Here is a 25972-nt window from a genome sequence, read left to right on the forward strand (position 1 = left end):
TCAGGATTTATGAGACAACACAGAATAAAATAATTGCAACTCATTTTAGCCAATATATTTGAGATATTTCTGTGCTGTAATATCTATGGTACTGCCAATTATGGTTATTTGCCATTTTCTTTCTTTCTTGCTACACCAGCATTTCACCTCCTGTCTACAATCAGTGCAAGCTTTTAAAAACCACCCTTGCCTCATCTTTTCCTTATCATCCTCTTTCTGCTGAGATCCAAGTATATGCAGTATAAGCTTTTTTTTTTTTAAACCTTATTCATAATTCCAAGGCTTCAGCTGTTCAGTGCTTGTAAAATAAAAATAAAAATTTTGCCCATAAGTAGATGATAGAAATATTTAATCATCTGCAGCACAGCTGCTCATTGTACATGTTCAGCTACATGATATTAATCCATACAATTTAAATAAAGCTAAATACATTTCTTAAATTTATATCAAATATAAGACAAACATGCAAGTACAAAGGTTATTCACTTACTGTATGTAAACAACTCTGAGTTCCATCCATTGTAGCAGGATAATATGTTTGTATTTACATAAAAAAAATGAACAATTAATGGGAGACATGATGAAGCGAAGATGGTAAGGAGTGGCATCTCTCTATTTCTTTGCACACACAATTGTAAGCGCTGGGTTAATAAGCATACACAACTTTAAAAGCACTTCAAGGGTATTTCACTATGCAGAGCAGGGCCCGCCTCCCATTATGTAAATAATTCACTGATTTTATTTTATTTATCCTTTATATAAGGATGATGTTCTATGCTGACTTTCATACAGAAGTACTAAGACAAGGATACGCTGAAGTATTTATTATTATTGCATAATATGGCAAAATTATATCACAATATTTGTGCCTATAAGCTTTATACTATAGAGTCGGAAAGCTAAAGTGTTTAAAATAAAATATGAAAAAGGTAGGTAATGTTTTATATGAACATTGAGGCCACCTGTCTATAATTATACTTAGAACAGTGCATCATAGTATTATTTCACTATCAGTATGCTATCATCATATTATCCAGCCATAATCCTAATTTATTCATGACTTTGTGGAATTTACAGACCCTGTCATATTCTCTTTGTGTCCATTAACTTGCAAGAAGCAAAAGGCACAGCCAGTCCAGATTGCTAAGCATGAAAAAATCCCACTTGTTTTTCCACTCAAGAGTAAAAGTTAAGAATTTGATGTTACAAAATGCACACTGATTTCTGGGCTTTCTTGTTTCATTATCCAGGTATTAAAAATAAATGTGTGTGCTCTCTGGCTAAATTAACATTTACTATTGATTTAAACATGGAAAATCACTATTACTTGATAAATGATGCTAAGACTGCAGTGGCTGGACATAGGATTTCTTTTCGGCTTCTCCCTTTAGGGGTCGCCACAGCGGATCCTCCGCACGTTTGATTTGGCACATGTTTTACGCTGGATGCCCTTCCTAACGCAACCCTCCCCAATTTATCCGGGCTTGGGACCGGCACTAAGAGTGGCTGGGGATGGTTCCCTGACCGGGAATCGAACCCGGGTCGCAGCGGTGGGAGCGCTGCATCTTAACCACTAGACCACCAGGGGACCTGCAGTGGCTGGACATATATACATTATTTACATAGAAACTCTGCATTTTTACAATGAAAATGAAGGTATACATGTCACGTGAGGCTTACAACTTTGTTGTTGTCCAAGGTTTAATGTTTTACAATTAAAACATCAGGGACAGAGTTTCACTGAAAGCCAACAGATTCCTTAAGCTAGTTAAACATCTCGATTGTAGGCAACTTCTTAGTAAGTATGTGATCTAATGTAGCTAGCTAAAGGTAGTTTCTAGTTTTTTGATGTAGGCAACATATGCAGGTTTGTTAAAGCAATATATCATATAAAACAGTCCTGTTAGGTAAGCTGAACCTGACCTTGAAGATGTGAGATCAGAGCTTTTTCCTTGCCACCACTGACTTGCACATTCCGTATACATTTATAAGGGATAAACTTAGAGGCACCAAACTTACAGACTGTATAAAATTCATATTTTATAACCTATTTATCTTTGTAACGCTGCTTTGGGACAATGTCCATGGATAAAGCGCAATACAAATAACTAATAAACTGCATTGACCTCCCCACTGTAACACTGTGCCCCAGTCCTTCCTCCCCCTTCTAGCTGTGGGTCCATATTGTCCCTCTCTTTTACCACACGGTACTTTGACACCTACAGAGGAGAACACAAGAGGTGAAACACACAAGGAAAAAGTTTTGCAGGAAATCTGGTGCTGAGCAAATGTGGAGTACAAATTTGCTTAATAATTACAAAATAAGGAGGGCGATAAGGTTGGATTTTGATAACACACAAACTCATGTGGCAATGTAACTCTGATCTTTGAAAATTTCCATGTGCATCGTGTCTTGCAAGAACTATTTTGCAGCAAACCGGTGACCATTCGGAAAAATAGGGTCAGTGATTCCTGAACTTGACACATCAACATTATACTAATGATCATTCGGGAAATGATCAATGAACAGAGCAATATATAGATATTCTTGGTCGAACAGTGAATTGATAATATGCATATTGAAAATAGTGTTATGTGTGATATGCCTGACTAGGGTGGGTATCTACATAATGCAGGCCACAAAAATGATCTAACATGAGACACCATGTGCCTGATGTGTTCATTTGCAGTGTGCACCACTTAAACTGAAACACTTTCTGCACCACACACCAGAAGGCCTGGAAGCTCGCTGCTATTTTTTGTTGATGCTAATTTGCTCCGTGTTGGGGCTGCAGTTCACAGCTCGGTCAGCTTTCCCTGATACTATACTCCCGTTTGTCTCCGTAAAGGTTTTCCTGTCGAGTCGCGTTAAAGTCTCGGACCCGTGAACTGTGAATGCACCGTGCGCGCACGAGGGGCAGGAGACCGCGGGGTCCTAAACGTGCTCATGTTACTGTAAAAAAAAAAAAAAAAAAAAGTATTTAGTAAATTGTATGTATTACTAAATCGATACTTAATAGTAAATAATAATAATCATTAATAATTTATTACTGATCCATCAATAATCAATAATGACAACATTTTGACAACATCCAAACAGGAAGGAGAGTTTTTTTTTTTTTCATCCTATCATTATTAAAACTTTACAAAAACATTTGTAAAATGAACAAAAATGGACACAATTTCTAAATAAAATAACAATTTTGGTAGAAGAAATATACAGAAGAGATGAAATCATCATCATCATTATCATCATCATCATCATCAAACTAAATTTGTTTGTGTACCTCAATGTGCGCGCGCCGCCGCTTCACTGCGCTCGAGAACCTTCCCGTTAAGAAAAGATGCTGCTCATCTCTCTCTCTGTCTCTGCCTATTGCCATGTTATAAACTATACATGTTATACATATACAAATTATGCGTACAAAGAGAATATTGAGAGTATTGATTGTAAGATTAATGCTTTTTTTCTGATTGTACTAACTGTGTTTAGTGATGGTTTTAAAAAAAATAATATAAACAATAAATTATGATATTGTTGTTATTGGATAGATAAACAGTTTTTCACTTTTAAAACTGTTCCAGTAAGTTTAGGGAAAAGTAAAATATCATACCCCGAAAGACACTGTACATTTTCATAGAGATTTTCCTTTAAATCTGCCATTGGCTGTTTCCCACAATTCCTTCTGCGGTGAAACGGTGGCTCACACGCAGCTTCAAAGTCAAATTAGATCATGTAAAGTGCACAGGGGATATTTATTTTCTCATAGAACTTTTTTTACTTTATGCCAAAACATTTAGGCCTTAGGGAGGTAGAAATCTGCACATCTAAAAGCAAAAGACATTTACTATTTACTATTCAATGTAACATGACTATCTATCTATCTATCTATCTATCTATCTATCTATCTATCTATCTATCTATCTATCTATCTATCTATCTATCTATCTATCTATCCATCCATCCATCCATCCATCCATCCATCCATCCATCCATCTATCTATCTATCTATCTATCTATCTATCTATCTATCTATCTATCTATCTATCTATCTATCTATCTATCTATCTATCTATCTTATATTGTTTGTTAGAATGTATTTCTATTTCTAGTGTTTTTCTTTCTGAGCAAACTATAAAGACAATTTCACTAGGTATAAATGATCTGGGAAAAATTATAATCATCATAAACAAGCTTTTTTATATCTAATATCCAAGGTGCATGCTGCACAGTTGTACACATCTCATCATGCTTTAATGCAACAACAAAATAAAAGTCTTTGCAGAATGCAGACACAAAATATGTACATTACAATAGCTGGCCGGTGAAAAGTCACTTTCATTTTCTGAACGTGGAAGTAACAGTAGTTCACGTTCAAAACCTCTAGTGAGACTAAACACTAGCAGCATATGCAGCTCATTTTCAGTGCACCATCCCCAAAATACACAAATAATTAAAGCAAACATCAAAACTTGAGCCTTCACACGTTTCCCACTGAAGTACTTGTGAGAAATGTGTGAGTGAGAAACCGACTTTGTGTGTTGAGGGGATGAGGGTGAACATTTTAATATTTTAGAAGGTATCACATGCATCTGTAGACAGTTCACATGCATCTGTAGACAGTGCTTCAAAGAATATGATTACCACTAAAAGACACTGAACCTAAAAGCCTTAAACAAGGGAATATATTGTCTCAATTTGAATAGACAGATCAAATATTTGTTGACTAGTGAAATGTTTTTGACACATAGTCTTCTAGTCATGGCCTGCTGTAAGAACAAGTCCAATACACACACACACACACACACACACACACACACACACACACACACACACACACACACACACACACACACACACACACACACACACCACTGGCTTTATTTGTGCATTTATTATGAATTGTATGCTATCCTTTTTACTATCTCATTGAAGGTTTTCAAACACTACTACTAAATGCTTCTATGTTTGTAATAAGAAAGCTGCTGTAAATGGCCTATCAGAGAAACTGACAGATAATTGGACTGCATTGCATTTCTTGTTATTTTCAGCTCATAAACACCAATGCACAGTAAAAAAATATAGACTCCAGTTGTCACCCAAACCCACCTTGTCAACTGTTCAACACCTCTAACAATGACCTGTATCTTTTTTAGAGCATACTGATGTTCAAGAGATTTTTATTGCCAGGTTATTTATCAGAATCAGAACGAGATTTATTTCCAAGTATGTTTGCACTTATAAGGAATTTGTTTTGGATGACAGAAGCTTTCAGTTGCACAGTTTGTAAAGTACTATGGAAACAAAAAAGCAAAATAAATAAAAAGAATAAAAGTTATTGCATTTATTTTATAAGGAAAATAAAGCATATTATTGCACAGTAAAGTACAGATTTAGATTAGTAAAAGTGGTATTGCACATATGTTTTATTTTATTGAACAATGGGGAGTACATTTAAGTGTTAAAGTGTTCATTTAAGTTTTATCTATTGTTAACCTGGCAGAGGTAGAGCAGCTATAGTCTGTTTTGGATTATGGGTGGCAGAAGAGTCAGACCAAGTTACATTTTGTGCACAATAAGTGGGAACATTACCAGGGACATTGATAATTACAATATTTATTTATTTTTAAGTTTTAATGCTATGCAAAACAGACACTTGCTGGTCCAAAAGACCCATTGTAGCAGTATATGTATAAATCACAAAATAAGCACACCTGCTCCTGAATGACCCCAGCATGCATTAGAAACCATACCTAAACACCATCATAAAAACTTTTTCCATAGACACCACCAAAATTACTGGAAAAATATAAACCAGGGTTTGCTCATGGAAAAATCCAGACTTTCATCATTCCATGGACATTTATTACAATTATTAATACAAATGTAAGGTATCTCTATACTGCCTGCCTATGAGGCTGTCCACCAACAACATTAATGACTTCCTTTATAAGATTGACATATAATCCCAATTAAATTGCTTTTAGTTCCAGGTTGTAACACATTATAACATGGAATAGTGCAATGCTGAACACAAACATAAGCAATCATATGTCAAAAATCACATGTTCACAAAAAGTAGAAGAGACAGCCTTTTAGGGGAGCATCCCTCATATGCATGATCAATCATTAATCTCTTCCTCTGAAACATTGAGCTTTATTCCTCACACTTTAGGTGCCACAATCAAAATTTCATAAAGGTAATCGAGATAAAGCTAAAATAGGTCATAAATTCTTCCTGTTATTTCACATCTTCTTCTCCTGCCCAAAGAGAAGCTTTTTTCCCCTTGTATACACGCCTGGGTGTCAGACGGTGCCAGACAGTTTTTTAGAAAGGATAACTGGGCTGAATTTGTTTCGTGTTCAATGCGAATGAGGACATGTGACTGAGTGAAGTATTAATTAGGAGAACTTATATAGCTCTCTCTCTGATGTGTGAAAACAGTTACACATATAACACTCTGAGATGTAATGCTTTGTTAAACATGACAGTAAAATGACAAATGCGCATGCAGTGTAAATGCACTGTAAATCGAATTAGTTTAAAGTTGGTTGGCTTTTAGTATAATTATTTTCATTAAGCCAGCAAAGCGCATTGGATAGTTTTAGTGAGGTTATGGCCCGTCTAAGACTGCGGCAAACTAGTCTATTTGGTTGATTACAATTAGGGGAATGATAATGTGTACATCATTAATGGCTTTAAATACAAATAAAACACACAACATTGTGCAATATCTATTGAGAAAAGGAATGAAAAATGTTATATTTAGCAACCTGACACAAAAAGGCAGAAACAAAAAGAGGTGTCTGGTGGACACTAGGGAGCCTGTTAATCATGTGCAATTCATATGGAAATATGGAAAACCTTTATAGGTGTTTTACATTTTGCCCACAAGCTTGTTTAATCTGACATATTCCTAGTTACGGGGCCTTTTTCTGTATGATTTGTAGCACTTCCCATATATTTATAGATTCGCACACTCAGTATATGTCCCTCTCTCCCACTCTTTTCAAGATTTAAAAGGCTGTTTTCAAAACTGACATTTTTAAATATTTTATCCTCACCAAGCTATAAAACATACCCACACACTCATAAAAAACAATGTTCTAGCTATTGTGCTACACCAGCCCCCTCTGCTGATCACATTACTGTGGGCTTCTTCTTCTTCTTCTTCTTCTTCTTCTTCTTCTTCTTCTTCTTCTTCTTCTTCTCTTAAGTTCTCTTAAGGCATTTAAGCAGATTAAATACCATACTATTTTCTCATTGTAATTAACAAATTTGGATTTGGAAAGAGCAGACTGTTCTGTGTCATATAAGGGAACTTGTGTGTGTGACTGTATGGACAGTTTAAAAGCTAGCATGAAACCTGTTCATACAAATAGTAGCAGTCTTATTCAGATTGGAGAATGTCCAACATTCATTTCATTGCCATAAATCATGCGTAATGAATACTATAATAATATTATGAGTGCAGATGGGAGAGAAAATGTTCCATCTAAGGATCGGTGGGCTTACTTTCTGTGACATGGTGAGTAGAGCAGCAGTTTAGGAGAAACTCTGAGTATAGCCTTCGCAGTGAGAAGAGTTGAGGTGATTTGGATACTGAGACCGCTAGTCCTAGGTGCTGCTGGAGAGATTATATTTCACAGCATGCTTGGAAACTTATTGCATAGTAAACCCCACAGGGAGAAATATTGGAAAATTAATTAGGCAAAAAAAAATAAATAAATAAATAAAAAAAATAATTAAATAAAGCATTTTATCATAGATTGATGTGTTTGATGTTTTTATACAATACAGATATATATGAACCAGCTTTTATATATATATATATATATATATATATATATATATATATATATATATATATATATATATATATATATATATATATATATATATATATAGGGGGAGTGGTAGCTCCAGCGGTTAAGGCGCTGGGTTGCGGATCGGAAGGGCTGGGGTTCAATCCCCGGTATCGCCAAGCTGCCACTCTTGGGCCCTTGAGCAAGGCCCTTAACCATCTATGCTCCGGGGGTCCCTTACGAGGGAAATATCAAGGTCCGTGATGTCGGAGTGACGTGGGGCCGCCTTCCCGTGGGCTCACCACCTGCAGGAGGGACCGTAAGGGACGGTGCTGTGAGGATTGGGCAGCAGTCGAAGGCGGGGGCCTGCTTAGACCCGAATTACGGATAAGCGGGAGAAAATGAATGAATATATATACACAGAGAGAGAGCGAGAGAGGTAATGTGTTTGAAAAGTATTCACAGCGGTCGCTGAAAGGACAATGCTCCCAATCCAACCTGATGGAGTTTAGGAGGTCCTGCAAAGAAGAATGGGAGAAACTGCCCATAGGTGTGTAGCATAATACTCAAAAAGACTTGAGGCTGTATGTGGTGCCAAATATGCTTTAACAGTAAATTACTATTTTTCGGAATAAGGCCGTAACATAACAAAATGTGGAAAATGTGAAGCGCTGTGAATACTTTCCGGATGCACTGTAAATTACAGATTCTGCACAAGCACAGACATCATGCGTGCGTCATGCTTTAAATGCTGTGGTGTTTCTCTCCTGCTGCATGTTGTCTACCGTAGAAAAGCATCCAGCATTAATTAGATGAGATCAGGTTTTACAGATGTGGCACCAGCATTGTGATGTCTCCGATATGGTAATCAGTGCACAGGCTGTGGAAAATGATCCAGAAATCAGTTTTGAAGTGTATCATCTATTTACATTTGGATTCCCCAATCTCATTTTATTTAATGTGTTTAATGATTCTGAGGTGATTCTGTGTGCAGTCAGTGTATATCGTGAAAGTATGCCATCCTCAAAAAATGAACATCTGGAGTGTGATCTGGCACAGACTTCTTTGAAAGTGATATCCATTGATATATGTGCTGAACATCACTGCTGTATAAGCTATCATCTTTACTTTACAGCGCAAATGACTGTAGAGTATTCACAAGTGTTTCATTGTGTTCCAAATGGACAAGTTAATGGACAAGTATTAATTATGTCCAATGAAAATATGTTCTGCATTCACAGTGGATTATTGTATGGACTATAAAACTCTGCTGACTGTTTTTAAAACCTCTTGAATAATAATGACATACTAAATCAGACATTCACGCACACGGTCGAGTGCCAAAACCCTCCATTAGAAAATCCATTATTCAAATTAGTTATTAGCCACTGATAGAAATAACATATTAAATCCACTTTGAACCGGGTGGAAGTATTTTAAAAGGCATGTAACTACCAAGAGAATTGTGAGGCTTGGATTTTAAACAATGTCCCAACAAAGTTACTTTTAGATCTATCAAAAAAAGAGCAATATGCAGTCAGATATGACTTCCAAAGTGCCACTTCATTCACCATTCCATTCCCCTGAATGTAATAAGACAGAGACTGACTAAATATCTAACACAAAAGTGGCCAGATGTTTCATTATTCTATATTTAAAATGCTTTGTCCTCAGTTAATCATAAATCATTTGATGCAATTAAATGAGTTTTTATTAAGTTTCTGCGTGAAATCCTGCTACTTGTGTATACAAATTACACGAACGTTTTAGAATGAATTTTGAATGAATGAACAGATACTAAATTAAAATAATAGTTAGCTTAATGGACAATTTAATGGACTAGGCTAATGCACTCATGCATTTAAAGGAAATTTGCAATTTAATTGCATGTTACATTCACCTAAGTGATGCATTTGCCTTAAATCTAACAATGTGGTCTTTGAAAGGCGAATAGAAACGATGTATTTTACTGCATGAATGGTAAGTGCTGCTGTTCTTTCTTTACAAACATCCAAATAGTCTCCCTGCTGAGAGGTATCAACATCTCAGTGAAAAGTAAATGCTAGGGAAGAGCACTTTCCTTTCCAAACTCAGGCAGTTTGATTTGATAGCCTGCCTTGTGTAAAAGTATAGTAAACGGATATCTGTCTCACAGGCAACAGCTACAGGCCTCAATTACTGCTGATTACATGTGAGCCTCTCAAATTTTTGTCCTGCATGTCTGTTTGGCCATTGACAAAGATTTTTATTTCCAAACTCTGCTTCTGAGCCTGAATGGGACTCTTTCAAGTGAAACATTGGAAATCATAATTTGCCTGTCAGCAGAACAGTGGACACTCAGCAAGAGACCACTTTATCAGAGGCCTAATGGCGAGTCCTTTTATATTCATTTTGCCACTAAAGGCTTCTTCTATGTTTGAATGATGTGCACTATAATAAATCCTGGTTAATTTCCTTTTGATGTCCTACACAGGTGGTTAGCTTTGTGAACAATATTTAATAAATTGTTAAACTGATCTTATTGAACTTCCTCAAATGTTTCACAAAATCAGAACTTAATCAACTAATTAAGCCAAATCTGTTAGACCTTTCTTTTTAATTAAGTTCACAATATATGTACAATTACTTGTTATTGTCACTGATTTTTTTAAATCTACATTTACAATTTATCACACATAAATCTATGAAGCCAAAACACAAACTTAGGTTCATATCGACGTGCACATTTAAATAGGTTGTCAGAGCACAATGAACCATTATCAGTTTAATTGTGTCATCATTTAGTTTCTCTTGTGAGGACACAAGAGAAACTAAATAAGTAAAATATCATGTTTCCATCATTAATAAAACACAGTTACCTTAAAATAATATGGTGGGGACAGAAGACTAGTATCATGTATATACAAATGGATTAACAATTGCTTATTTCATAATAGATGAACATGGCACTTTCTCATCTTTTCAGCTTGAATGCAAAATGCTTTTTGCATGATCCACTACAAAAAAATGTATGCTACAACCTTAATGCAAATAAAGTATGGTCAATACCTATAACTATGTTCTGAATACATGTACTGTAGTATGAAAAGGCTTCTGTAGCCTATATGGCAACATTGGAATCTTTGCAGGTATGTTAAATCAAGAGCCAGCAGTTGTCGCAGTGGCTCTATCTTGTAAAAGTGTTAACTCCTTCACGTGTAATTATTGTAATTATTTAAACTATTTGTTATTTGATCGCTTGTAAAATATTAAATGGAATCTAAAATGTGTTGTCCATCAGACTAAACAAGAGCCTAAACAGTTGCATATTTTCACTCATTACATAAAAAAAAAAAAAAGAATCATAGAAACTGCAGTAAAGTTTAGCAGCATATCAACCAAAGAGGATAAATAAGAGCTATTTTTTATGTTGTAATGAAAATAAAAAGGCAAATATAATAACAGTTTTTTTTTTACTCAAGAATTTTTTACTTCATAACAGTGGAGGGTATGACTCATTAATGTGTATTGTCAAGGGTACTTCCATAATACAAATTCTTACACTTTTTGCTCTACATAAAGCTTATAAAATAATTAAATACATAATTAAATACAAATAGTACTTATTGATTTGTTAATCCAAATCCAAACAACACCATGGAAAACACACACGATACCCAAATATTACAAAATGTCTAGAAACTGCAATGTAATTTGTCGCCACTATATTAGCAATAATGTTACTCACTATGCTTGATAATAACGTCCATGGTTTGCTGCCACCATTTCATAAATCATCTCCAAAAGCTTTACTACATGTACTTCCCTGTGTCTGTTATCCAGCATATGATAGCGACCTCCACATTTTTGAATGAGCCATTCCAGATCCCCATTCCTCTTTATGTGTTGTTCACAACTTTCTCCAAGAGTCTCTGCCCATGTGAACAGAACAACAGTGTGCTTCCATGCAGTCTCCCCCAGCATGGACATAGTGGACTCTACTGCTCTTCTGTACTGTCCTGTGAAGGTTAAATAAGCAGGCAGGAGAATGACAAAGGCATGAGGTCCAGGTTTGCACAAAGAAACACTGTGTTTAAGATTCTTTTCAACAGTCATATTTTTGGTACCTCTCCATTTTATCCCATGCGGCTCCACAACCAATAAGGACTTGCCAGATATGTTTCCTCTCCATGGGGTGCCCACCTTGGCATCTTGCCCCAGGATGGTGCATGTGGCTGACTTTCTAGATGACCACGCTTCTCCGATGAGCATCAGATTGAGTTCAGAAAATTGGTAGAATAAACTTTGAGTCACTCGGTCATCAGAACCAGCAGGGTCAAAAAATTCTTCATCATCCTCCTTAATAAGAGCATTCACTTCCATTGGGTTTGCTTCATTCCTGTCCTCTTCTACATTGACCTTTATTGTTCTTTTGCCTTTAACTATGTATGCTAACTCCTCATTTTTAAGTTCAATGTTTGTGATTTCAGATAATACAGCCATTTCCACTGTCTGGTCATCATCTACTGCTGTGATATTTCCATTCTCCCTGCCATAGCTTCTATTATCAATTCCAATCTCTTGATACATTGTTTCACTGTTGCTTGTCTCTGTTAGATTAGATATGGTGCTTTGGTTCCATGGTTGAATCTCACGGCTGGGATTACTGTTGATCATTTTAAGTTCCATGTTGTAGAGATACTTCCCCCACTTTTCCAGCTGCTCTGATTTCATCTTCAGCATTTGTTTCTCAATGTTCATTTCACTTTTCTGGTTCTCAATTTCAGTTGCATGATTCTCTAAATATTGCTTCTTGGAATCGAACGTTATATTCAGTTCTTTCAACTCGTGTTCTCTTTTCTTGAATGCTTGATCTCTTGACTTTAGATTTAGTTCACGTTTTTCCAGGTTGTCCTCCATAATATTTAATTCTTCATATCGATTACTCAGGTCTTGTTCTTTATTTGTTATGTTGCTCTCTCTGATGCTAAGTTCTTCCTCCAGGTTGCTTAACTTTTGCCGTTTGGTTTCTAAAGAAACCTTCAATTCTTCTATTATTTCTTGTTTTTTCTTGAGATCACTTAACATGCTGTCATGTTGTTCTTTGCTTATTTGCACCTCTCCTTCCTTTTTCTGCACAATTATCTCTCTCTTGTCCAAATAGATTTCTGCACTTCTAATATTTTGCTCTCTTTTTTTAAGCTCATCCTCTTCCTTAGTCAGTTCTTCCTCCCGTTTGGCTAAGGTCTCTCTGAAATCTTCTAATTGCCTTTCCCATTCTTCAGTCATTTGATTTTGCTGGTTGCTCAATAGCTTTTGCTGAATTGGCTCAACCTCCTCATTTTTGCTAAGTAGAGTTTGACTTTTGAGTTCAAGGTCACATTCTTTCTGTACGAGCTCCTGTTCTTTTCTTTGAAGTTGGTTTGACCGCTGTAGCAGGTCATATTCTTTATTAGATAGTTCACCTTGCCATTTTTCATTATCTTGTTTGCTTTTCTCCAGTTCCTGTGCTCCTTTCAACAATTCTTGTGCTTTGACTTCACACAACTTTTTCGAGTTCAGAAGCTCTTGTTCTATTTTCTCAAATTCTTTTACTCTGTTGTCCACATTTTCTCTGAGACTCTCAAAGTCTTTCTTTTCATTTTGAAGATTGATTTGTTTTACCAAAATGTCATCTTGCATTGTTATCAGTTGTTTTTCTTTCTCTTTAAGCTGTTGTCTGATGTTTTCAAATTCCTTTTCCTGCTTTTCAAAAAATTCTTTTTGTGCTTTCTGTTTACTTTCCAGTGTTTCCTCTGCAGCTTTGTATTCTTCATATTTTTTAACAAATTGATTTTCCTTCATATCTAAGTTTTTTTCCCTATCTTTAAATTCCTGCTCTCTTTGTTCAAGGACATCTTCAATTTTTCTCAGTTCTTGCTCCTTTTTTGCTAATGTGCCTTTGATATCCTCTAATTCATTCTTTATTTGATCAGTTGCAGCTGCCTGGATTTCTTGTTTGTTCAGTAACTCCTGTTCTTGTGCTTCGGTTTCTTTTTTTGTTTTTAACAGATCTTCGGCTTTGATCTGAAGATCATGTTCTATCTGTAAAAGTTCCTGTTCCTTTTTCTGAAATTCGGTTGATCTTTGTATTAGGCCATGTTCCTTTGTATGTAGTTCTGATTGCCTTTTTTCAATATCCTGCTTGCTTTTCTCCAGTTCCTGCATATTCAAGGTCAGTTCTTCTAACTTGACCTTGAATAACTGTTTTGATTCAAGTAACTGTTGCTCTCTTTTGCTGGATTCCTGATCTCTGATGTCTAAATTCTCTCTGTGGCATTCCAGTTCTTTTATTCGATTCTGAATTTCAATTTGTTTTACTCCAAGTTCTTCATCCATTTTTCTTAATATATTTTCTTTCTCTTCTTGCTGCTTCCAGATATTTTGTCTTTCCAATTCCTGATTTTTAGATAAATCTCTCTGGTCTTTCTCTTTAATTTCAAGTTCCTGTTCTTTTTTTGTCAGCTCCCTTTCTTTTCTCCCCAGGGTTTCACAGAGACTCTCATTATTTTGGCACTGATATTTCAGTTCATTTTCCTTGACACTTAATTCATGTTCTCTTCTATCCAGCTGATGTTTTTCATCTTTCAGTTCATTTTCTCTGCAGTTAATGTCGTCATCTTTTTTGTTCAATTCTTTTTTACATCTTTCAAGCTCTTGCATATTTTTACCCAAGATTTGCTCTCTTTCACACAGTTCGAGCTCTCTGTTGTGAAGTCTTTGCTCTCTCTCTGCATCTTTAACATCCATTTCAGAAATCCTTTCCAAAAGTCTCTCCTCATAGTATTTTTTCATCTCCTCGTTCTTCTTCTCTAACTCTTTACTTCTTTCATCCATGAATTCCAGTTCCATTTGTTGTGTTTGATTTCTCTTCTTTAACAAACAAATCTCATTTTCCTTCTTTTTAATGTTCTCTTGGTTTAGCGAATCTTTGATTTTCCCCATTTCTTCAGATTGTTTGAGTATATCATTTATCTCTTTTCCTTTTCTCTCATTTATTTGTATCTGGGCCTGCAGGTCTCTTTTATAGTCCTTACATGTCATGTTAAGTCCTTCTATCTCCCGAATGAGTGCTGCATTCTGACTCTGTAGATTGTCCACCTCAACCTGGACTTCTTTTTGCTGCTTTTTTAAGTCTTCTATGTAGGTTCCACTCTCTTCATTTTGTTGTTGTAGAAGGTTAATCATGTTTTCTTTCACTTCTAAGATCTTTCCTGTGTCATCTATTTTTCTAGCATTTGTTTCATTCACATTCTTCATTATCTCTAATTCCTCTTTTATAAACACATTTTCTCTTTTCAAGAACTCTTCCATCTCTTTATACTCTTTCTCTAAATCCTTTATCCTAGAAGTGTACTCAGCCATTTTTGCCTTGTTATCAGTTTTCACATTTTCCATGGTTCTGTGTTGGGAATCAATAGCTTGTTTAATTGTTTCAATCTCCTTCTCTTTTTCCATTTGTTTTTTAAGCAATTCGCTTATTTCTTGATCCTTCTCTTTCAGTTTATTTTGAAATTCAACATTTTTAGCCATGTCTTGCTGATTTTGTCTCTGCTGTATGGCAACAAGTTCTTCATCTTTCCCTACAAGTTTGTCTACAAGTTCATTGTATTTCATTACAGTACTTTCATGTATTTTCCTCTCAACCTCAGAAGATTCCACTTGTTGTCTAAAGGCAATTTGCAGTTCTTCCATTTCTTTGGTCATTAATTCTATCATTTCGCTAAGTTTATTTTTCTCTGATTCCCACTTTTCATTTACTTCTCTCAATTTTTCCTCTTGCTTCCTTACTTTATTTTCAGTTGTCACTGTCATTTCTTCCATCTCTTTCTGCTTCTCTTCAAGCCTTTTCTCAAGTTCAGTTTTCTCTGTTAGTCTTCTCTCCTGCTCTTCTTTTTCATTTAAGATATCTTCTTCATATTTTTGTTTTGATTCTGCCATTATCTTGGACATCTTTTCCAGTCTTCTTCTTAACAATTCTCCCTCCTTCTTTTGGTGATCCAATTGCCCTTTTAGCTCATTCTCAGCATCCTCGTGCCTTTTGGTGAGCTCTTCTTCTTTTTCTTTTCTTTCTTGATCTTTTAACATGCTGACACGTTTAAGCTCTAGTACCCTAACTTGTAGCTCTTCCATTTTTTCTTTTAATTCCTCATTCTCTCTTTCTTTGTCATCTAAATTAATTATAATTTCTGCCCTCTCTCTGTACCCCTGATTAAGAGCTGCAATGACTCTATTGTTTTCCAGGCTCAGCTCCTGAATCTCTTTCTCTCTATCTTCTGTTAACCAAGCCATCCTCTCCTCCAACTCACTCATGATGCTCTTTCTGTCATCTTCAGTTCTATCCATTCCCTCCTCCTTTTCTTTACTTGATTTTCCTGGTGATTTTACTTTGTCTTTCCTCCAGTCAAAAATTCGCCTGATGCTTCTCACCTCTCTCTCTCTCATTCTCTTGAGCTCCAACTCTTGACGCTGAAGCTTATCAGTAACTTCTTTTAGTTTCACACTGAACCTTTCGTTCTTTTGCCTTCCGAGTTCCTGAATCTCCTGCAAAGCTGGCAAGAATGCTGCACATCGATTTCCTGAAACCATTTTCTCAATCTTTTCTATGAGTGCAGTTACTTGGGTATTGGAGCTGTCCCCTTCTAAGGCTGTGCTGCTAATTACATGATATCGGTTTCCACACTTTTCCATTAGCCAATGAAGATCCTTCCCTCCTCCTTGGATGTGTTGTTCAATAGTAACCCCGTCTCTCAGCTGATCGCCTCTTGTAAAAAGTAGTATGGTATGCCTCCACACTCCTTCCCCGAGTAACTCCAAATGCTCTCTTACTGCTGTAGCTCTGACTAGGGCATCCACCCTCAATGTTAATAGAATAGCATGGGGACCAGGAGGACACAATGTCACACTAGTGTAGATCTCCCTCTTAACTCTGTCTGGTGTGATTTCTTCAGGACCACCCTCCCATCCAGGAACATCCACTACTGTCAACATTCTTCCAGAAATGTCTGCCTGTTGCCTTGAACATTCCTCCGTGGCCTGGCCTGTTTGGAAATATTCAGACCCTCTGAGGATGGTATTTCCAGCGGCGCTTTTCCCTGTCTCTCTTTCTCCAAGGAGGATGAGCCGCAGTTCTAGGAGACGCCGGGAACCCCTAGAGAACTGTTTCATTTCATCCAGGTCTTCGAGTGGTGAAATATCAGCTGTTTTGGACCAGAAATAAATATGTTTCCTGAGTGTTCTTGAGAAATGATTACATATGTCATTGCAAAATATATATATATATATATATATATATATATATATATATATATATATATATATATATATATATATATATATATATATATATATATATATATAAAGCTCAAATACCACTGACTGACTCACTCATCACGAAATCTCAAAAACCACTGAACGGATTGCAATGAAATTTGGAACATACCTTCCTCTTGGGTCTTAGGTGCTCACTAAGAAAGGGTTTTGAAAAATTCGGCCTGGATCGCGGCTAACTCGCGGAAAACGCGATTTCTCACTCATTGTAAACTCTTCGAAATAACATTACAGATCCTAATGAAACTTAGTACATTGTTTCTTATTACATGTTAGATGCACGATAAAGATTTTTTTCAAAGTAGTTTGCCCTGTATCGGTACTACAAAGGGGTAGTACGTTATTTGTTGACGTTACGTTCTGATCTCTGATCATCCAGTCCTGCTCAGTGCTTACTGCTTATTGCCATATTGCTTAGCGTTCTGCCTTCCGTACCCGCGAAGCACGGGTACTTTCCGCTAGTACAACATAAAAAGATATTATAATAACTACAGCACTTTGTGCTTTTTTGCTTCAGTTTGATTAGGCCACTCTTTTTAGCTAAACGAAAGGTGTTTCTACATACATACCTCTCTATTTTGAGCTTGTTTTCTGTATATGCATGTAGAACATTAAATTGGCTTACTTGTCAGCACAGCTTTAATAATCCCTTTTTGAGCTTGAATCTCTATTATTCGTTGTTTCTTTCTTCTCGCTCTTGCTCTCATTTTCTTTTCCACCTCAATCTCTAGTAGTAAAGGGTCACATTCATAATGCTTCCCCCCATTTTCCTTTACCATCTCCTTTATTTTCCTTATCAGTTCTTTCACCTGTGCGCCATCTTTGCCACAGCGTTTGTTCTCAAGCACATGGAACCTGTTTCCACACATCTCAAAAAGCTTCTGAAAGGACTTTCCTGCATTTTGTATTCTCTGTTCCATGGGAATTGAGCGTAGTTCTTCCCCTCGTGTGAACAGCAGCATGGTGTGAGCCCAAGCTCTCTTGCCCAAAAGCTCCAGGTGTTCTTCCACCTGTCTATAGTAGTCCTCTGTAACCGAGGCAAGGGATCGTATCACCAGAAGCAAAGCATGGGGACCAGGTGGACAAACTGTCACACTTCTCATTGTCTCTCTTGTCACCCAGGCAGGGGTGCCATTGCAGGAATAGTACCATTCCCACCCTGGAGTGTCCACCACTGTAAAACGATGGCTTGCTATGTCAGCCTGTTTTTTCACACACTCCTCTGTTGGTTTGCCATTCTCAAATCCTCCAGCCACGCCAAGAATGGTGTTTCCTGAAGAACTTTTCCCAGTTCCTTTGCGGCCTAGTAGGACCAAGCGCAGCTCTGGGAGAGGAGTGTCATGATGAGGGCTCTCTGCTGTCTTAGATGCAGACTGCCGTTTGGCATCTGAAAGAGAGATTGAAAAATTTAATGACCTTGGTATGTAGTTTTCTGTAATGCAGTATTGCATTTCTCATTGTTTGGTACAGTCCAAGTGCATCTTTGGGGAATCTTCCTAACAAGTTATACTGAATCAATGCTATAGTGCTTATGGAGTGACTAAGTAACATAACTATCAGCTAATAACTATCAGCCAATCAGAGCACTGGAGTTGGGATTTCTCAGAATAATATATCTCTAAATTAAATAAATAATAATAATATTACAATGTTTACATTACAGAAAAATAAAAATAGCAAGAAATTGACAGTAAACATCATATAAACTCTCTTTTATGAATTCTGATTTAGAGTGTAGGAAATTTGCAGCATTCAAAAAAATGAATTCTGTCACCTGTTAAATTTACTTAAATGTAACATACATTCTGTACAATATAATTTTATTCATTCATTTTCTCCCCCTTATCCGTAATTCGGGACGTGGGGGCAGCAGTCTAAGCAGGCCCCCGCCTGCTGCCCAATCCTCACAGCACCGTCCCTTACGGTCCCTCCTGCAGGTGGTGAGCCCACAGGAAGGCGGCCCCACGTCACGGACCTTGATATTTTCCTCGTAAGGGACCCCCCGGAGCATAGAGGGTTAAGGGCCTTGCTCAAGGGTCCAAGAGTGGCAGCCTGGCGATACCGGGGCTTGAACCCCAGACCTTCCGATCGGCAACCCAGCGCCTTAACCGCTGGAGCCACCACTCCCCCATATGATTTTATATTTACTAAATAACCACGAATAAATCATGTAGAATTTTCTATAATGTAAACTACTTAGCTTTTAATAGATTCACTCATGTCAAAATAACATAACACAATTAAACTCTCACGCGCTTCCGGGAAAATTACAGCCAATATCGCGAGATTTAAGCAAAGCTTGGCTTCAGGAATTTACCTGTTTTTCGCGCGCTTATGAGAAGGTAAGAGCAAATCTTTTGTTATACACTTTTAAAATGAGTTAAAATGTAAACTGAAAATCAGGTTAAGAAAAATCTAACTAATTACTGTACAGTTCACCATTAGCATGGTGGACTTTACTGTAGGTTATGACGTTAGCAGTTCAATTTCGTAACATGATGCTTTTATAATACACTTATTTATTTAACCAACCCTGTTCAATTTTCACATATTTTTTTTAAATGAAGCTCTCCGTTGTTTTGCCCATAACAGGGCAGTAGTCAGATTAGCATTAACTGTCGCCTAAACTACATGTGTAGTATAAATGAATCTTGTACACTCAGCTTAACAGGAGAGGGAGAAATCTTGCACAAGTGATTCTGCTTGTCAAGAAAGAAAGAACCGTAATAAAAATGGAACGATTTTGAAATAACACAGTATTAAATGTTGATTTACATGATAAAAATTAGGGAAAGGGAAATTTATGTTTTACAGGAATTGAAGTAAACATACAAAAAGATTTGAATAAAAAAAAGACACAGAGGCTGAACTATATACAAAAATCTAAAAAGTTAAGCAGAAATAGAATAGCTAGAATTAGAATAGCAGAAATAGAATAGCTAGAATTAGAATAGTTACCAAATACCATGTCAATTTGTTAGTACATACTAGTTATGTGGCTATGTTACAGTGTAGTATTGTGCTGTGCATTAGTGCAGTTGTGGAGGACATCTTGTGTGACCTAATCACACAAGATGTCCTCATTTTGAATAAACACCAGATGAGATCAAACTCAGTACCAACCGAGGACATGTCTAACAGCTGTTTGGAGTGTGTGTATACACTCCCATATTAGAATTATATTGGTTGTATAAATGCAACAATGAAAGAAAAAAAATAATAATATTAGTGTAATATTACTACTACTAATAATAATTTTGATCACTGATAATTCATCTGTCTCTGTTTATCACACAATTGGTTACTGCTCACAGAAGGCAAGAAGTGGTTCGAGATGCACCCATGACAGCAGATATCACAACAAGATGGCCAGCACTCTTCAGTGTGCGTGAGGTAAGTAAAACAACATACTCATTTTTGTTAGAGGGTTTAGAGTACAATAAAAAGACTCAGGAATTTTCTGATGGTCACACTTCAACAGTTTCCATTTCCATTCGCTTATTAATACATGGGTTATATAATTACATTTTTATTCATAGGTGTGTGCAGAATTCAAAAGGATCATTTGCAGTCTGTTTTTTGTCCCAGCTGGATGTTCCCTCTGCAAATCTAATCAAGGCATATAGCAAGAAAGGTGGATTTATAGAAAGAAAACTCAAACGCATCATGACACCCATGACCCAGGTATTGAGTTTTAAAAATAAGACACATGCTCACAGAAATGTCCTAATTGCTTTGATTATAGAGGTGATTTGATTTGAAAGCCACACATCATGTGTGAGTTTCCATGTTCAAAGTTTAGAAGCAGCTTTAAATGTGACCTTCACAAATTCTCTTTATTTAGAGATAAACTACAAATGCTGTCTTTGTGTGCTCTCAATTCATAGTGTCTAGCACAAGCTGGATCTCAATGTTTCATATACTAGTGTTAAAGATATTGAATCTTAGGTCTTGTGGACTCTCTAAATCTAGTAAACATATGTGGGTTTATTTACTTGTTGTCCTAAACATTTTAAGAAGAAATAATGAATGAGAATATTTAAAAAGGGGGTCCAAAAAACTTTTTACAAAACATGTATGTCTAAACATATTGTGAAATCTTAGTTAATTTAATTTCAATAGGAAAAAAATGGCATCAAGGTTCTTTTTCCAGAAATTGCATCCTTGATAGGTTTACTTTGTGTGTACTTAAATGAAGATTCGAAGAATCTGGTGAGGGAATACATGGTATGTTCTTATCCCTAGTAAAGGAATAGTCTCTGTGTAATAATTCAAGGATGTTTCCTTGTCACATCAGTTTAAAATATGTATAAGAAAGGCATTTCAACGATCTGGATATTTATTTTTTATTTTTACTGTTAGGCTTTGTGCCTAAGCCTTGAGCAAGGCCCTTAACCCTCTATGCTTCGGGGGTCCCTTACGAGGGAAATATCGAGGTCTGTGACGTTGGAGTGACGTGGGGCCGCCTTCCTGTGGGCTCACCACCTGCAGGAGGGACCGTAAGGGACGGTGCTGTGAGGATTGGGCAGCAGTCGAAGGCGGGGGCCTGCTTAGACTGCTGCCCCCGCGACCCGAATTACGGATAAGCTGGAGAAAATTAATGAATGTTAGGCTTTGTACATTAATATGTTTATAACGTTATGAAAAGGGATTCAATTACGGTATGGGGTGGGATGTAATTAACATCAGGGTTTAAAAGAACTGATTATTTTTCTTAAAGGCATCTCTGTTATTCAACATGAAGGTGCTGAGCTCAGAAAATCCCCCAGAGCAGTGGTCCCTAACCTTTTTTGCACCACGGACCGGATTGATGTCAGACAATATTTTCACGAACCGGCCTTAAATACAACAAATTAAAATAATACGACCAGCATTAAAACTGATATTTTCTAAATATAAGAATAATCGTGAATCCACTGTGTTGTTGTTTGTTCATTTTCCCGGCTTGGGGGTTTGAATTTAGCGGTAATCTATTATGTGCTACCGGCCGGAGCAGCCCCTTTAAGAAGGTAGTGGATGTAGGTAAGACATGTGACCGAGTCATCTTGACATTCATCAAGAGTGAGTCATAAACAGATGTGGCGGAGAGTTATCTGGTAATTATCCAAAATAAAACATCGTTCAGAATCAGATAATGAATAAAAAAGAAATAATGTAAGTTATGTATTCTTTCTGTGAGGCCAGGTACCAAATGACCCACTGGTCCGCGGCCCGGGGGTTGGGGACCACTGCCCCAGAGGATGTGGGAGTCATTCTAGAGGGGGTGACTGCACTCTGTAAACTGGGGAATGTACCTTTTGTATAATATAAATTGTATAATTGTGAATATTAGCCAAGCATTCCTTTGTTAAAGTGCTTAAGTTCACTTACTTTCTAAGGGACAGTTCTAAGTATTTAGAATTGTATTTCTGTTTCAGATTTTATGAACATTTTATACTGGTTTGTTTCAAAACAATTTTAAGTTTAAACACTAGCAGGTACTACAGTTCATTCTAGTTGTAAATAAAAAAAAGTGTTTTTATTTTTTAATAAAAATTTACTATGTTTCATGTTTTCCAGAAATTTGTTTAAAAAATGTTACAAAACCAGCACCTAAACACCCAAAGAATGGTGAGCACTCATGTGAATCATTTACCTTGTTTTACCTGTTAATTAGACTTGATGACCAGTGGTTTTGTGTTCATATTTCTACCCTTAACATCAAGTCGACTTTGCTGAAGCACAACCTTTTAATGTTAATTCAAATGTAATACTTTACTTAGAATGTACTTAAATCAATCATGAAAAGTATTTCCATGTGATTCAATGGCTCTCTTTCAGCATTATGCAATTTAGTTTGACCAACTTGTTTAACTGTAGTTTTAATGACTTAATTCAATTGAGTTAGATTATTCCAAATAAATGAAGTACAATTGAACATAAATAAATAAGTTGAATCAACACCAATACATTTTGTTAACCCAGCTAAAGTAAATAAAGTTGGAAGGAAACTTTGCAAATAAGACAAAATGGAGATTAAAAAAATTAAGTTGAACCATCTCAAGCATTACAAGTGGGCCAAAAATAATTGATTTATGTTTAAAATAAGCCATTTAATCATGTGGAAATAGTTTCCATGATTTTTTTTTAAGTTCATTCAAAGTGTAATTGAATGAAGGGTTTACTGTTACTGGATTGCTTTTTGCTAGTAGCAGAAAAAACACCCACCTACAACGTGGCTATAATGCTTAAACATTTACTTCCTCTTCCAAAATGCTTCACAAAGGAACGGATTTTGAATGTATTCATAGTAGGAAATCCCATGTGCAACTGTGATATCACAGTTCTTCCTGCAATGTTTTCTTTAAGTGCGTTTACCTCTTGTAATATCTATCACATACTATATTCAGTAAAATGTGGACTAGAATGATTTCCTAAATGTATGTTCCAGATATTCAGGCACACTTGTATGCTAAGCTCATCTTTACTTAGGTAGATATGCAGCTTACCAGGACTGAAGGGATGGGAGCTCTGTTTGTCCATCCCTATGCTATATCTTCCAGCTTCAGTTTGTCTGTTTTTCTGTACGAATTCACTTCGCTCTTACCATCAATTTTATTTAATCTTGTTAAAACACACCATTCACTTCCGACTAGTGTACAAAATACAGTGTTGAAGCCTGGTCACATGATTAACCTGTGGTTTCTTTTCTGACTTGTAGTGCAACACAGGAAACAGCACATATGGGTGCAGCATACAGACATGGACAGAGGGGAAGTCATAAAAAAACCTTGTGGTTAAAGCTGGTGAAGTAAAAAGTGTCATCTTTACATGCAACGATACCACTTCAGCTTCTTTTCAAATTTATTGTCACAAATGTGCATAGTACTGTGACTGTCACTGTTCTCCCTGCTCTTACACACCCACATAAACTAGGTACAATCAATTGTGAACCTGTATTGTACTACAACTAATCATTCGATAGTAAATAAGCTTAGTTTAAGTGTCATTCTGAACTTGTTGGTCTGAAAGGTTGAAAGTGCTAAGGATTTGCATTGAGTGTGATACATTTTTGACTGTATGAAGTTAAAATACTTCTGGAAGAGGGAGCTGTTTATGTGACTAGTGACTTAGCTGTTCAGACATCTAGAGTAAATTAATTTCATAACGTAGATGCCAAAATATGAGAGAGAGAGAGAGAGAGAGAGAGAGAGAGAGAGAGAGAGAGAGAGAGAGAGAGAGAGAGAGAGAGAGAGAGAGAGAGAGAGAGAGAGAGAGAGAGAGAGAGAGAGAGAGAGAGACCATGAGCCAGTATGGGGAAGTGGTAGTTCAGAGGTTAAGGTGTTGGCCTTCTGAAAGGAAGGTTGTAAGTTTGAAGCCCAGCTCCATCAAGCTGCTAGTCATAGTTTATAATTCATCATCATAGTAGTTTCATAATCATGTCAAAGTAATATTTTTGCTGATGAAAATGACTTTAGATCCAAAGGCGCACCATTATATACAAATCGATTTATAAAAAAAACATTACTGTTGGCGAATATTGAAGTATTATACCTTTACAGTGGGGCATGGATTGTCACTTTACTTATAAATATCATTCACATTGTGTTCATGAATAGCATTGCAGGAACTGGAGGTGCCAGAAGGGATGATATGACATTCAGGTACTTATCTTATTAAATATTGTCATGATAAATAAATATGATCAATGTTAATTATATTAAATATTTTTTACATTTGTACACTGTCTAAAAACTCTTCTCTGTTCTGATATTGACCATGCTGGAGCACTGGACATCTTTAGTGTTGATATCTAAATTCAAACTGTATTGTACATAACCCAGATGAGGATGGGTTCCCTTTTGAGTCTGGTTCCTCTCAAGGTTTCTTCCTTATGCCATGTCAGGGAGTTCATCAGGGACAAACTTACACATAAAGAGCATCTTACTCATTGTTTATCACCAGTTTATCTGTGTAAAGCTGGTTTAAGACATTGTTTATTGTTAAAAGTGCTATACAAATAAAAACTCATTGAATTGAATTAATTTATTGATTATCCATTGAACCATGGCACAGAACTATCCAGGCTATTAGTTATTTAAGACTTTAAACCTCTGCCAGAATAGTGTCAGCATTTTTTCGTCCTCTAATTTGTTGGTCAGTTTCAGACAAGTTCGACTAGCAAAACATGTCTGTAGCGATCTGCACACATTTAGACTTTAGACTAAATTAGACTTTTTTTATGCCCACAATGGCTGAGGGGGGAAGAGAAATTTATTTGGTCTTGGACATACTTAAAAATACATATTTTCAAGAAAAGCTAGACATCGTGAGGAGAGGTCGGCCAACCCTGAAGGTAGCTAGCTTGTCTCAGTGTATATATATATATATATATATATATATATATATATATATATATATATATATATATATATATATATATATATATGGAGACAGATGATCTGGTGTGGCGACCCCTAATGGGAGCAGCTGAAAGAAGTAGAAGAAGAAGAAGAAGAAGAAGATGCACATGTAAATGAATATGTCAGTTAATACATTTAATCGCCAGAGTTTGCAAACCACATCTGTAACAAACTGCACAAGCTCATTTGTGTGGATTTTAATAGCTGTTTTTTCATTCCACAATTAAAGTTTTCCAACAATCTTGAGGTGTTCTCAGACTTGTTGAGTGCTTGTTGACTGCTTTTTCTTCACTCTCTTGTCCACCTCATCCCAAACCATCTCAATGCGATTTAAATTGGGTGATTGTAAAGGCCACATCATCTGATGCAGCACTCTATCACTTTTCTTCTTGAACAAATACCTCTCATATATTGC

At 36.4% G+C, this 25972-nt stretch overlaps 1 protein-coding gene and 1 long non-coding RNA gene across 3 annotated transcripts; one reads left to right on the plus strand and one right to left on the minus strand.

Moving 5' to 3' along the window:
* Positions 1 to 11251: 11251 nt before the first annotated feature.
* On the minus strand, positions 11252 to 23872 carry LOC310726752 (uncharacterized protein). Its single transcript, XM_083542562.1, has 3 exons — positions 23644 to 23872; positions 17781 to 18542; positions 11252 to 17025 (listed from the first exon to the last, which is right to left on the minus strand). The coding sequence occupies exons 1-3, from the start codon at positions 23675 to 23677 to the stop codon at positions 11534 to 11536; spliced, it is 6288 nt and encodes a 2095-aa protein (XP_083398688.1). The 5' UTR covers positions 23678 to 23872; the 3' UTR covers positions 11252 to 11533.
* On the plus strand, positions 18499 to 21106 carry LOC310726924. Of its 2 annotated transcripts, none has more exons than XR_014533873.1 (3): positions 18499 to 18575; positions 20470 to 20548; positions 20695 to 21106. It is a non-coding gene; the product is annotated as an uncharacterized lncRNA (long non-coding RNA). The 2 variants fall into 2 exon arrangements; XR_014533874.1 differs by having other exon boundaries at positions 20705 to 21106.
* Positions 23873 to 25972: the final 2100 nt, after the last annotated feature.

The sequence above is a fragment of the Silurus aristotelis genome, assembly GCF_946808225.1.
Source record: "Silurus aristotelis genome assembly, chromosome: 5".
Lineage (NCBI taxonomy): Eukaryota > Metazoa > Chordata > Actinopteri > Siluriformes > Siluridae > Silurus > Silurus aristotelis.